The sequence below is a fragment of the Sander lucioperca genome, chromosome 15 (assembly GCF_008315115.2).
Source record: "Sander lucioperca isolate FBNREF2018 chromosome 15, SLUC_FBN_1.2, whole genome shotgun sequence".
Lineage (NCBI taxonomy): Eukaryota > Metazoa > Chordata > Actinopteri > Perciformes > Percidae > Sander > Sander lucioperca.
Window position 1 is genome coordinate 5,670,503 of NC_050187.1, and position 14,362 is coordinate 5,684,864.

Here is a 14,362-nt window from a genome sequence, read left to right on the forward strand (position 1 = left end):
CATGAAGCAGGGACAGATTAACCTTTTTTCAGAAAAGGATTGTATTTCTGTAAAAAAAGCCAAAGTCAAGTCCCACTTTGGTGCTGGCCTTTGTTCCATGAAGGGCAACACACAAGGGGAATCATGATGTCAAGTTGTTAGAATACAACCCTGTCCCTTTTCCAAGAATCCACTTATTGCCCCAGAAAAGCAACACTTTTATTACATTTGCTCCTCAGCTCAACTACTCCGCTACCTATTTTGGTGTCCATTGTGTACAATAAGCAGAGGTGGAAGGAGTACAAAAATAGTCTACTTAAGTAAAAGTACTATTACTTTGATGAACTACAAGTGCAAGGAAAATTACCAGTATAAAAATCTACCAAGTAAACTCAAGTAGATCATTTAAAATTTACTCAGAGTAAAAATTACTTAGTTACTTTTTAACAGGGGGGCTATTTATTTACAGTTAATATTTTATTTATACTTATATAATTAAAAATCTGTCTTTTGTGATTTGTTAAGGGCACAAAGTAAAAAAACTCAAAAAAGCAACAAAAACCTTTAAAAATAAAAGCAATAAAATTAAAAAGCGACAAAAACCTTAAAAAAAAAAAAAAACTATGCCAAAACCTTTTTTTTTTTTACTCTGTAACAGATGTGATTTAAAATGTGATGTGATTGTAAAAGTGCAATACTTAGAGACTCGCTCTCCAGCTTTTAGGTTGCTCATTTGGATCAAACTATAAGTAAAGTAATTCCATGCCAGCACAGGTGTTTTATATTCTATTTCTTTTTTATTATACAATTGTGTCCAAGTCCTCTCAGTCCACAGCTAAAGAGTAATTAAAACTGACATTCACTCACATCAGCATCATATCATACACATCATATACATCTCTTATCTTATTTTAACAGCAGTTTCTGATGTAGCCAGAGTTACTGTTTGTGGAAAAGAAGGAGCACTTTATTGGTTGTATGTAGTGTGTCTTTTAAAATGTCAGTTCAACCAAATTACAACAGACATGTTTTTCTACTTGCCACTCAAGATAGTTTTGGTTTTCTGTGATATGGTTTTAAGATATCCGTCTCTGAGATTTCTGCCTCCGCTCTAATACAATGGAGGTTAATGGAACTCTCATTTTGGTGCTCAAATCACGGAAAAATGACATTTGAAAAACTCATCAGCAGCTCCAGTTCCATGTCCATTATATTGAAGCAGCAGCTGACATTTGCTATGTAGATATCTCAAAACCTTGGCACATTAATCAAAACTATCTGCAAGGAAAGACACCATAGAGGTAAAAACATGTTTTTTTGTAATATAACAAAAAATAATAATCAGGTCTGGAAAACACATATAGGAGAAAGATTTTTTTTTAAGATAGCTGCATCTAAACAAGCAACATGATTGAGTTTGACGTGGAGAAAACACTGGTACACTGCTGATACTGCTGAGTCACCATCAGGGAAACTAAACTGTGCTGGGGGCCACTCTGGAGACTGACCACTGGCAAGATAAATCAAGGATCTGTTATTGTCCAACCTGTTTGCCAATGTGGATCTTCAGAGGGGAGTAAGGCTCATCCTGGTGCTGATGTTACACATCAAAAGATTAAAAAAAAGCTTGTGTTTTATTCAAGCTCTACCAGCAGGTCTCCTTCTCCCACCGTCTCCCCTGGCTTACAGTGGACACTCTTAACCTGGACACACACAAAATTAAAAACATGAACACTTTAAAGGCCTATACAGAATATTATTATTACTTAGCAAAGGTTTTTTAGGTTTAATAAATAAGTACATTATTATTACTTAGCAAAGGTTTTTAGGTTTAATAAATAAGTATCTAATCTACCTCCATGATTATTTATCAATTTGCTCCCAATAACTGCATCAGCCAGTATTCTGTGGACCTGGTGTGCTGCTTCTTTATATTCATTAGTAGGGATGCACTGATCTTAGCAACACACCCATAATAAGATAACAGCTCCACTGTCAGTGTTTCATGTTGTTACCTTTGCTTGCTTGACGGCAGTCAAACTGTTCTGCATCTTCATTGCTTCTATCACACAGATCTCCTGACCCTCTGCAACCTACAACCACACGCACATTTTAACAATATATTTATGACTGCAAACCAGGACAAGGACACAAATATAAACGGTGCCGTAGAATACATACGGCTGGCGGATGGCTTAGTAGCATTTATAGAGTCCACCCTATAATGTTTGCAGTTTGTTACTCGGTACAGTAAAACATAACTGTAGTGTAGGTGCCCTGATAGCTTAACTTCTCAAACAACCGCTGCTCACTCGAATCGTGTTTGGACGGAAAAAACGGAGGTGTGTTTTGCAGCACATGCACTACATAGAAGTAGGTGGACACCTTAAAATACTGTACCACCCATACTTGAAAGTTGAACAGGTTGCTCTAAAATCACAGGTATGATGTAATAACAGCATCCACTTTTCTGGTTTCAGGCTTTCCACCAGACTTTGAAAACTGGCTGCAGGGATTTTATCCCATTCAGCCACAAGAGGTCCAATACTGATTTGGGAGTGATGAGGTTAGTGTTTCAGCATTCCCAAAGTGGGAAAACCATTTATTTATGGAGCTGGCTTTGTGCATGTTGAGACAGAAAAGGGACAAATCCAATCTGTTGACACAATGTTGGAAGCACGCTATGATCTAGATAATTATATTATAGCTATATATTAGTCTGCAACTAGGAATATCAGTTTGTTGAGTCTCTCTGTAACATCGAGTTAAGTGGATAAAGATTACCCAGGCAGTGAAATCAGGTATTTTGTAAATCTCTACATATTGAGATGTGTTACCGGATCTCCAGGCTTGACGGACACAGCCACCACTGTGCCTGGCATCGGTGAACGCAGGATGCTGCTGGTGTCTTCTGGAACTTTTTCTGGCATGTAGGAGTTAAACTCTGCAGCCAACTTAGACAGAACGCGAACCTTAAACTAAAGAAAAACAACAGTATAAGAAACACAAGCAAGATGTGTCTTGTACTGCAATATGATCAAGAGGAAAGATGGGAAGGGATATACAATAATCAGTATACAGGGAACCAAGTTGAGTTTTTCAGGGCAACAGTTTACGCTATAAAACAAAGAATAATAGAAAAGACAGCATTCTGTGGCTCCAGAGGAAGCCATCTGATAAATGTCCTCAAGTGATGTCACTTTACATTGAATTACAACCATGGATCACTTGGAGAAATTGTGTTTAATGTTAATTAAGGTTTCACTTTGTCTATCAATACAATTTACAAACTGCAGGCAAAGTACATATATTTGTCTTTTGTGCTCATCTCATTTGAAGCACATATTTGTCAACATCCATCCATCCATCTTCTTCCGCTTATCCGGTAGCGGGTCGCGGGGGTAGCAGCTCCAGCAACATTTACATTTACTTGCAAAATAGTTTATGGAATTATGGCACATTTACTCAACAACACGTGCCAACATTCTTACACATCCTTTGATGCCACTGGTTGAGGTAAAAATGACCACGTTCCTTCTCTGTGTGGGAGCTAACATTACACACTATAGCCTGTTTGCATAGCATGAGAACTAGAGACAGCAGCCTGTGTGATTAAGTGTACCTGTATGTGATTATGTGATTATAATTGCGTGCAGACATGCAACCTTACCGATGTGCCAAGGTACTGCAGGAGAATCCTTCCAGAAGCATCTCTGGACAGACACTAAAACAAAAGACAAAATATCATCTACACTACATCTGTGGCCCCGAGAACTTTTTAAACACTGGTGATATTATTTTTTTAATCTGCGTTTTTTTAAGCTCTTACTGTGTGCTTACTGTGAGGTAAAAAAAGATAAGAGTGAAGCTACAATGATCTAGACTGGGTAAACCCAGCCCGATCTGCCGGCGATTTGATTTCACCCTGCAGCTCAGGCTGGAAACCTGTACGTTTATCTATCCTGCTTCCGTTACAAATTTGCGGGGACCAATCACAAACTGGCTTATCCACCTATTGGCGGGTTTAACAGGATGACGATAGAGAAGCGACCAAGCAGCTTTTTGTTTACATTCAACAAGACGGCCACCGAAGCGCAGCACTCCATGGCAGCAACCCGTTGATGCCGCTGTCGCTGCTACGTCACCCGGATCGTTGGTCCTTCAGGACTCTCCAATTGCGTACAGAGTCATTTGAACTATGCCTGTTGATCACGCCTCTTTGCAGAGAAAATACAGAGCAGACTCCCCAGACTAATGTTCAATCTTAAAAGATTGAGCTTGGTCTGGTGATAGCCAGACTAACAATGATCAGGTGTGCTGCACTATTGAGTAACGTCTGACCTTCTCATCTCACCTAACACTTAAAAAAATTCTAGTTACATGTAGAGTCCTAGAAACCATTACGTCCATCTGTCCCTTTATCTGTTCACCGATTGCTCTGTTTCAGCACTATGGACACTCCTAGACACGCACCCACTAATTTGGGCATACTTACGTATTTACATACTTATACTTTATTTATTTACAGCACAAGCACCCACTTCCACAGTTTCCATGGTCAGTGTAACAGTTTCAGTTGCTTATAATGGACACGCTCTGCTGCAGGTATGCTGCGGCAGACATGTCGCACCGGGTCCATGCCCCAGTTTATTTTAAGCTTAGTTTGCCACGCATCTTAACATTTAGCAAATTCTTGTAAACTTAGCTGCTGGCTAAGACAACCAGCCACTCCTCTCTCAACCCACTGGTTGTGCTGGTACCACTGTACCAGCACATGTCTAATTATCATGACATCATCAGACCTCGATGGTGAGGGTTAAATATTTTGGCAGTAAAAAAAGAGCTGTGTATATAGCACAATAGCCAAGCCCGAAACAAGACTCTGCAGATGACCCTGGCCAAGGGGGGAACCTATGCAAAGGTATACGGTGGTGAAGTGGGTGTGGATGAGGGGCCCATTTAGGAAAGTTTTGCCCCCCTGTTCATAATTCCTAATGACGGGCCTGGTAACGAGCGTAGTTGGAGGAGCTCAGCCTCGACACGGAAAAGCAGAGGAGATACTGTAGCGTGATAATAAATTACACCGAAACGTTAAATAGTACCGATAAAAGAACCGGTAACGTCAGGGCTTATCAATACTATGGTCTCGTTTAATAGGCCTACTGGGTTTCTGTAGCCATCCCTAACTATAAACAGCTTTTTTCCCCAGACGTCTCTGTGAAAGCTGTGCATCTTGCTTATAAACAAATGATTTTGCATGGTAGCTAAAGCTATGTTCTAATACAGATCACACACACAAAAAACAATGTTAAATTGCAATTATTAACAAAATACAGCCTTCCTAGTATGGAGGGAATATTTATTCATAATTCAAATTTAAAGTCCAAAGAGAAATTGAAAGTCCAAAGAGAAAACAAAGCAAGATCAAATTAAAAATATTATTATTTTTTTAAATTTTCCATTTGGATTTAATATTTGGCTTTTCAATTTAACATTGGATTTTCATTTGGATTTAATATTTGGCTTTTGAATTTCCATTTAACATTGGCTTTTCATTTGGACTTGACACATGTCAATGTAAATGAGGAGGCGTGGCCCAAAGGCTGGTGGGAGGGTCTGAAATGAAAGGGGTGCAGAGGCACATTATGAACAGCAGGGGGAGCTGACTGCTGGGGAGCACACTGTTGAGCATCTGTCTGCAGCTTCGCCACCAGGCTGGTTTGGCCTCTTATTTCACATGATAGAAACTGATGATGTAGGCTAAACACAAACGACATTTCATGCAACAGTGGCGTTTTCATGTAGTTACTATAATTGGACCCGTGTTAGTGAGGACTAGATTAGGACTGTATTTAAAGCTGATTCTGGTTTCCAACTTCGCCCCAGGTGTGTCTGTTTAAAACACGGACGGAGACAACTTCTCTCTTTTGATGTTTTATTTAATTAAGCAACAGTACAAACACAGGTGTGGGTAGCTCTGCTACGTGTGTTTGTGTGTTGTCAGATCTCGAGGACATACGCACACAACCTCAACCGGGTAGTCATCGTCCGAACTGCGACCTCTTTCTCTCACTTTTTTCTCCGGGTGGCGTGCGGGGTGTGAGGTGCGTGTCTGCGCTATTATGCGACGTGTACTCACAACAATCTCTCCTGATTGACGGCCTTTTGTACAGCCCATGTAGGCTACTTTTTCGTTCATTTGATTTCCGATTTTGAAACGATATCCAAATTTGATATCCAAACTTCACTGTTGTTGCATGAAATGTCGTTTGTGTTTAGCCTACATCATCAGTTTCTATCATGTGAAATAAGAGGCCAAGCCAGCCTGGTGGTTAAGCTGCAGACAGATGCTCAACAGTGTGCGCCCCAGCAGTCAGCTCCCCCTGCTGTTCATAAGGTGCCTCTACACCCCTTTTGTTTCAGACCCTCCCACCAGCCTTTGGGCCACGCCTCCTCATTTACATTGACATGTGTCAAGTCCAAATGAAAAGCCAATGTTAAATGGAAATTCAAAAGCCAAATATTAAATCCAAATGAAAATCCAATGTTAATTAGAAATTGAAAAGCCAAATATTAAATCCAAATTAAAAGCCAATGTTAAATTGAAATTGAAAAGCCAAATATTAAATCCAAATGGAAAACCCAAATGGAAAATTTAAAAAAAAAATAATATTTTTAATTTGATCTCGCTTTGTTTTCTCTTTGGTCTTTCAATTTGAATTATGAATAAATATTTCCTCCATATTCTAGAAGAGTGCTGTAAGTGATTAGCTGTCTATTAATTTTCTTGTGTTAGGCCCCTGCCTGCTAGCCTGGCTCCGTCCTCCTATGTACTTCTGCTCAATTTTAATTTTCCTTCAGTACTCCGTCTGGGTTTGCGGTATATTCACGGGTTTTCTCCGGCCAAATCTTTACCGGTCTAATCAGCGAACAGAGGGAGTGGCTGAGAACGATGACGTTAAGGTCGTACGCTAGTTTTAGTTGTAGTTCTGTAATGGTGGCGGAGAAAGATGCGAGCGAAGCCATTTGGTCCGTTGTGGCAATGCTGCCAAATATCCAGAAGTTAAAGCCTGAGCAAGAACAATCTTTGCTGAGTTTTGTTGGTGGCCAAGATGTTGTGGCCCTCCTCCCCACGGGGTTCGGGAAAAGTTTGATATTCCAGCTCGCTCCGTTAGTGGTGAAGGACTAACGCTAAGGCGAACGCTAGCGATGCTAAGCTGACGTCACGACCAAACGTTAGTGATTGGTCATGGCAGATCCAGAGTGGCTCTGGGCAGATCCAATAGTTTTAAACTCAACAGAGTACCCGTCTTCAAGGAACTTAACACTTGTCAATGGGGAGTGGCCAGACTCTCTGTACAAATGAAATGTCTGGTAGGACCAGGCTTCCTGCCCGCATCAGCTTCATTCAACCCTGCACTGATACACCACAGCGCCACACCTGCTTTTACAGCTACTGCTCTACAAGGGGATTACATTTCAGTGGAATTGTACTGGAACTGTAGGGATTTTCATTTTTCATGTGACAATGAAATTGATTAATGTAACTAGAAATGTTTTAATGCCAAAACGTCTGTTTCAGAGCATCAGAGAGAAGAGCAGACATACATACATATGTGTGTGTGTGTGTATATATATATATATATATATATATATATATATATATATATATATATATATATATATATATATATATATATATATCTATCTATCTATCTATCTATCTATCTATCTATCTATCTATCTATCTATCTATCTATCTATCTATATCTATATCTATATCTATATATATATATATATCTATCTATCTATCTATCTATCTATCTATATATATATATATATATATATATATATATATATCTATATCTATATCTATATATATATATATCAAGTAAATGTTCCAATTAATGATCCAGGCAGCACATTCTCGTCTCCCTCCTTCATTTTACAGTTCACTGGTGGCTAGAACGGCTGGAATGGATTAATCTGCGTTATTTTTTCTCAGATTAATTAATCGAAATTAACGCGTTATTTTGACAGCCCTAGGTATAACGTATGCCATAAAGTGTAGCATGGGTGTGGCACAGGTGATCATGTTAATGTTACACAATGAAGTGTGTGTGTGTGTGTGTGTGTGTGTGTGTGTGTGTGTGTGTGTGTGTGTGTGTGTGTGTTACCTGTAGCGTCCTGTGTGTGCCGTTGATGGTAAGTGGTAGCAATGGGGAGGCCAGGTTCCACTGTCCACTTACTTCCACCTTTCCTCCATCTACCTCCACCTACAGAGACAGACACAGATTATTCTGTTATTCTGTAAGTGCCCTGATGTAGCCATGTAGATGAGCCATTGCAGTGATGGCTGCAATGGCTCAAACCCATTACCAAGAGGCAATGCCCTCCTGTTGTGTCTACACAGGGACTATAGTTACATCGTTCCCTGCTGACTGATGTCCATTTTTTCTTCTGGAATGTGAGCTCGGGTTTTGACAGTTGAAAACATATTGTCTTAATCAACTGTCCACATACATGAATTAACATCACAGCTTTAAAGGTTATTTTCTTTTCTTTTTTTTCAGTACAGCAGGGCATAATGCTTCAGGAATGCCCATAGATATTGATATATTTAATTTGTTCATAGAGGCACATTAAATACTCACAGTATAAACATTTCCTGATTTGGTAACCTCCACAGAATGGCTTCCATCCTCCAGCTGCACATACAGCTCCCAGCGGCTACATTCCACAGGACTGGAAGACACCCTGCAACACGCACACGACATCCAGTCCTTCTATTGATGACATTTTACAGTTGCAAATGATTCAACTGTGCCACCTAAATTACTTAGTACCACATTTCTAGCTCCTAGGTGGTGCTGAACAAATCAGGAAAAATGCTCCACCATCTTTCATAACTGCAGAATGAATTTTGATTATCTCGAAAGACACAATAAAACAAAAAGGTAAATAATAAATAAGGTGAAAGTGCACGAGGTCGAATCTCGCCAGGTAGACATCTTGCTCTTACCAACTGCTTCCGCTGCTAATTCAACCCATTCAACTGCTGACCAACGCTGATAAGGGTCAACTGCTGCGAGCACAGGGCAGCTCTACGGTGCGAGCATTTTAGAGTCCAAATAAGAGTGTGCAAATGTGAAAACTTACCAGTGTGCACAGGTGCAAGTGACTCTGTGCTCTGACACTTGGACTGCCAAGATACACAGATTTGCAAAGCTCCCATGCTAACAAATTTCTTATCTGTTACCAAATACTTTATCTCTCCTTCTCTTTCTCATTAGCAAAGCTTAGTGTACAAAACATTCAGGTAGCAGCTTCGAGCTGGAGACCCCCTGAAAACCCCTTACCCCACTTTAAACACCACTGGTTATACACTTAATAAAATAAATAAAAATGAGGTGAACCAAAGTAAACAGGCTAATGGTATTTCAAGGTGCAAGATACATTTTAATTTAGCTTATGCTACTATGAGCATTTGTTTCACTATGTATACCAATTATCTCTGGCACAAAAATAATTTCTGCGATGAATTGAGTTCTATCTTATCTTTAGGTTATAGCTACAGGTTGTGAACATTATTTGGGGACCACTCAAAACAGTTTCTGTTCCCTGCAGACTTTCAGCAGAGTCTTGACTTGTAGTTATTTACTTTAGTCGCTACAAAAGTTAAACACTTACCTAAATGGATTAAATTATGGATTTGAACAGATTCAGATTTGATAAGCACATTCAGTACTGAAATAAGACTCACAACTGGATTCAGATTGGATAATATGCTATGAAACCCCAACCCTACTTGCTATGCCTCAAAAATGTTTTAGTAATCCCTAAATCAGCTTGTTCTTGCACACTGTATGTTTATTGTTAAAAACAAATAAATGACGTGTTATCGTTATTTCTTAAAATAAATAGCTCTGCTCTTGACTTTATTTATTTAAATAACTGTAAAAAATAAATACAAGTGTGGAGCCCTGCAAAAGTACCAGACACCATGCAAAAACTGGTCTCAACGACAGTCAGCATTTTAACTTTAACATTTTAGTTTCTACTATGTTGATTATGTGGTGAGGCTCTATGAATGCACTGTATTTTTCAGGAAATGTTAATTGACGGTAGGGCCGGTGTGTAGCAAACTAGGCCCTTTTAGCCCCAATGACATCTCGCTGGTGTCCTCACCTCAGGTCACCCAGGACCTTCTGTGAACGGAGCTGAGCAGTGATGTAGAGCGCTGCTGCTGAGGCCAATAGCTCCCTGCGTGTGTCTAAGTCCAGCTGGTGACCCTTAAAGCCATCAGGGTAAACCTCGGGCAGGAAGTTGGTGCTGATGTCACCAGAGATAAAGCGGGGGTGTGTGATGATTTCCCGAAGGAGGGGAATGTTGTGGGTCACACCTGGAGAGAAGATTATCAAACATCATTACAGAAAGAAAAATAAGATAATATCCATTTAAAAAGCAACTGAGTGTATAAGCTGACATTCACTGTGAAAATCTGTTGGTGTACCTCTGATTACATAGTTATCCAGAGCGTCCTCCATCCTGGCAAGGGCTTCAGCTCGCGTAGCTCCATAGGTAACCAACTACAATATACACCACAGGAAATTATTGCAGAACCACAAACCCTTGTGGAATGGCGGAAGTTTTTGATCTACCGTCTTAATGTGACCATCAGTTCGTAAAAATAAAAAACACTATTTACAAAACTATTATGTATTCAATACATCACTGACCTTAGAGATCATGGGATCATAGTAGATGCTGATGTCACTTCCCTCCTGGATTCCGCTGTCTACACGGACCTGACAGAGCAGCAGAGAAAATGTTCATATTGGTAGGACACTTGCCAGTCACTCAGGTAGACTAATTGGATTGTGTGTGAGGAAAATATAGTTTAAAAAGAAAAAAATCAGGTGAAACTACAAACTGCAGTATTATATCTGAGAGAGGGCTGAATGCTCTTCTCTGTTGCAGCTCTAATATGTAGTTTGAGGTTGTAAGTTTAACAAACATCTTGCCTCGTGAAGCTTTAAGACTCATATCTCGAACACACACACTTACATTGCTGAGGTTGAGTGGCTCTTGGTATTTAGACAGCCGTCCAATAGAGGGAAGACCAAAAGACTTGTAAGGATCCTAACAGAACAAACAGAGAAATAGATGGACAAATGGAAAAAAACTGAATCTTCAGGTTTCACTCACGACAGTAGTGTAAGGAGAATGTTACATCAACAAAGGTTTAAAGGTCCTATGACATGCTGCTTTTTGGATGCTTTTATATAGGCCTTAGTGGTCTCCTTATACTGTATCTGAAGTCTCTTTCCCAAAATTCAGCCTTGGTGCAGAATTACAGCCACTAGAGCCAGTCCCACAATGAGCTTTCCTGTGCCATTTCTGTGTCTGTAGCTTTAAATGCTATTGAGGAGGAGAGAGGGGGGGGGCAAGGTGGAGGGTGGGGGTGTGGCCTTGACCAACTGCCATGCTTCGCTTGTTTGCAAGCCATGATGGTCTTTTGCCCATCCAGAGAATTTGGCTCGCCCATGAGAAAGAGATCTCTCTCTTTCTCATGGGCGAGCCAAATTCTCTGGATTGGCAAATCCAGCAGAAATGGATGGGCAAAGCAGAGAAAGGGGAGGTAACCTTTCCCCTTATGATGTCATATAGGGAAGATTCCAGATTGGCCCATCTGAGCTTTCATTTTCTCAAAAGCAGAGCAGGATACCCAGGGCTTTGTTTACACCTATCGCCATTTCTAGCCACTGGGGAACCATAGGCAGGCTGGGGGAACTCATTAATGTTAAAAAACCTCATCAAGTGAAATTTTCATGCCATGGGACCTTTAAATGTGGGGGGGGGGGGGGGAACCCATACACACAGCCTGTGGGGTTCTGCACAACATTGCGCAGTAAACAGGGTGCCATAAATGTAGTGATGGAGCCAGATGACCCGATGCGCAGAGAGCAGTGTCCAGCACAGCCCCAACTGGGGGCTATACCTATGGGCTATACGAATGAGACAGGATATTATTCATCGCTTTTAAAAGGTATAGTGTTGGCAATAATACAGGAATACAGGAAACATCACGATGCACAACATTTTTATTTATTTTTCAGGTTTTCGTTTCTCTTTTAAAGTGTCGTTAATGGACGATTTATTTCTGCCATTGACCGAGTTATTTCGGCTTGTTTTTCCAGCCCCTCTGCTGTCGGGAGACAGGGTCGGGGTGGTGGTCCAACACAGGGGGCGGAGGACACGCGCTCTCCCTCACAGCTGTTCTGACTCATGAAAAAAACACAAGTAAAATAAAAGACACTGCATAAACTCCGCTACAGTGGGTTTATTTAAATATAGGTACACCATGTAGGCCTAAGAGATTGCAATATAAGCCTGTATATTACTATTAAGACTATAGCATACATATGTCAAGGATGTATAAATTAAATAAACTTCAGCTGGAGTCTGATTTACTACGGCAACACTGTTGACTGCATCAGTAATCTCTTTCCATTCCCCATTCTTTCTACAGCCTTTAATAACAGTTTTCAGGCTGCCAAATAGTACACACGTTAGTGCAAATGTACCTGGGATATCAGGGTTTCAATCTCCACCTCCACGTTTCCCCATTTCGTGAATTGTAGGGGCGAGGCCTCAAAACCGAGACTATATTGGGGCGTGAAATTTAAATTACGATTGTTTCCAGCCACTGCATTTATCAATGTACGACCATTCTTACGCTCTGATTGGTGTGATACGAACGTTTCATGAATCACACGTGAAGACTGTCGTAAGATGATTTCTGCGCTCATATCTGCGCTGGTTTTTATGTTAGGTTGATAAATGAGGGCCTCTGTGATCAGTCCACTTCCAGTTGCTGGTGTTTGTTTCTTTGCTGCCTTGTCACTCCATACAGTCCTTACCTTCAGAATGAGTCTTTGCAGCTAATAACTAATTTACCATTTTAATATTATCAAACAGAGATTTCTTTCACAAATACACCAATGTCTCACAGACAGACAGACAGACAGACAGACAGACAGACAGACAGACAGACACACACACACACACACACCTCAGCGTAGACGCGACTCTCAATGGCCCAACCGTTAATTGGGATATCTTCCTGTTTGTGCTGCAGTTGGTAACCCTTGGCAACCCTGATCATTTGCTCCACCAGGTCCAGGCCAGTAATACACTCTGTAATTGGATGCTCCACCTGGGGTCAAAGTTAAACAGAGAAGATACCGTTTCTGAAAGCAAACTTGTTGAGCGGGAAACTCAAGGAACCATTACTGGCTCTTTTCTAGATATTTCAGACACAGGTCTTTCCTTCGCAGGTGGGATTTTCTCATCAGTTGTCATGGAGAGGTTTAAAGATTGCTTAGTCAAACTTCATGCACTGATAAAGACCATGATATGTGGCTTAAAGCTCAGTAAAAGCTTGTAAATAGACCTTAATTTAAGATTATTTTTCTTTTGGGGCACCCTGTTAGTTGAAAGTGCCGACCAGGAACCAAAACATCCCCTGTCCAGCTGGGAACCTTTGTCGTTTCCCAGTTCTCTCATTTTCTATAATCTCCCTTCTGTCTCCATTATAAAAGCCACAAAATGCCGCAAAAATATATATAAAAACATTATTTGTCTCCCTATTATCAACTTTCTGTATAAAAAAAAAAAGACTGTATAAAACTAAATATGAGTACTATAGAGAGAGTACATTGTGAAATGTCTTTCGACATCAGGGTGGTAGCAAATAAACTGGCTTACTTTACATTAAAAGTAATTCACAACAGTCCAATAAAATGATCATTTTGAAACACATACCACAACCACATGGTCCACAGTTTGATTCAGGCTCCACCTTTGTTCCATGTCATGCCTCTCTCTCCCCTTGTGTCCTGTCTAAGCTTCACTGTCAACTAATGCTAAAGGAAAATGGACCACTTTAAAGTACATTATAAAACAGTTTATTTAATTTCTCATCTTTAGTGAGAGACATACTTGACAACACTCAGATTGTTCTTAAATTTGTAATTAAACCACCCAGATGGATAGGGGATGTTTTGGTTCCTGGTCGGCGCTTTCAACTAACAGGGTGGCCCAAGAAAAAAACTCTTTTTTTTAATCTTAAATTAAATTTTTTTTTAATCTTAAATTAAGGTCTATTTACAAGCCTTTACTGGAGCTTTAAGCCACATCTCATGGTCTTCATCAGTGCATTGAGTTTGACTGAGCAATCTTTAAACCTCTCCATGACAACTGAGAAAACCCCCCCCCTCCCCCCACATGGTAAGTGAGCATAACCGGCTGACTGATGTTACTTGTTACCTAAGCTCTGCAGACTGGGTTCAGCTGCGGGTTCCTTTAATAAATACAAACT

At 40.3% G+C, this 14,362-nt stretch overlaps 1 protein-coding gene across 1 annotated transcript in view; it reads right to left on the reverse strand.

The window, feature by feature from the left end:
- Positions 1 to 756: 756 nt before the first annotated feature.
- Positions 757 to 14,362, reverse strand: part of pcca (propionyl-CoA carboxylase subunit alpha) — a 35,850-nt gene continuing 22,244 nt past the window's right edge. Inside the window, exons 13-23 of the mRNA XM_031313787.2 lie at positions 13,055 to 13,198; positions 11,047 to 11,121; positions 10,719 to 10,787; positions 10,493 to 10,568; positions 10,168 to 10,381; positions 8,634 to 8,736; positions 8,157 to 8,255; positions 3,650 to 3,703; positions 2,817 to 2,957; positions 1,995 to 2,072; positions 757 to 1,682 (exon numbers count right to left, since the gene is read on the reverse strand). Of these exons, the coding sequence (XP_031169647.1) occupies positions 1,614 to 1,682; positions 1,995 to 2,072; positions 2,817 to 2,957; positions 3,650 to 3,703; positions 8,157 to 8,255; positions 8,634 to 8,736; positions 10,168 to 10,381; positions 10,493 to 10,568; positions 10,719 to 10,787; positions 11,047 to 11,121; positions 13,055 to 13,198 (1,122 nt within the window). The 3' untranslated portion in view covers positions 757 to 1,613. The remainder of the gene's footprint in view (positions 1,683 to 1,994; positions 2,073 to 2,816; positions 2,958 to 3,649; positions 3,704 to 8,156; positions 8,256 to 8,633; positions 8,737 to 10,167; positions 10,382 to 10,492; positions 10,569 to 10,718; positions 10,788 to 11,046; positions 11,122 to 13,054; positions 13,199 to 14,362) is intronic.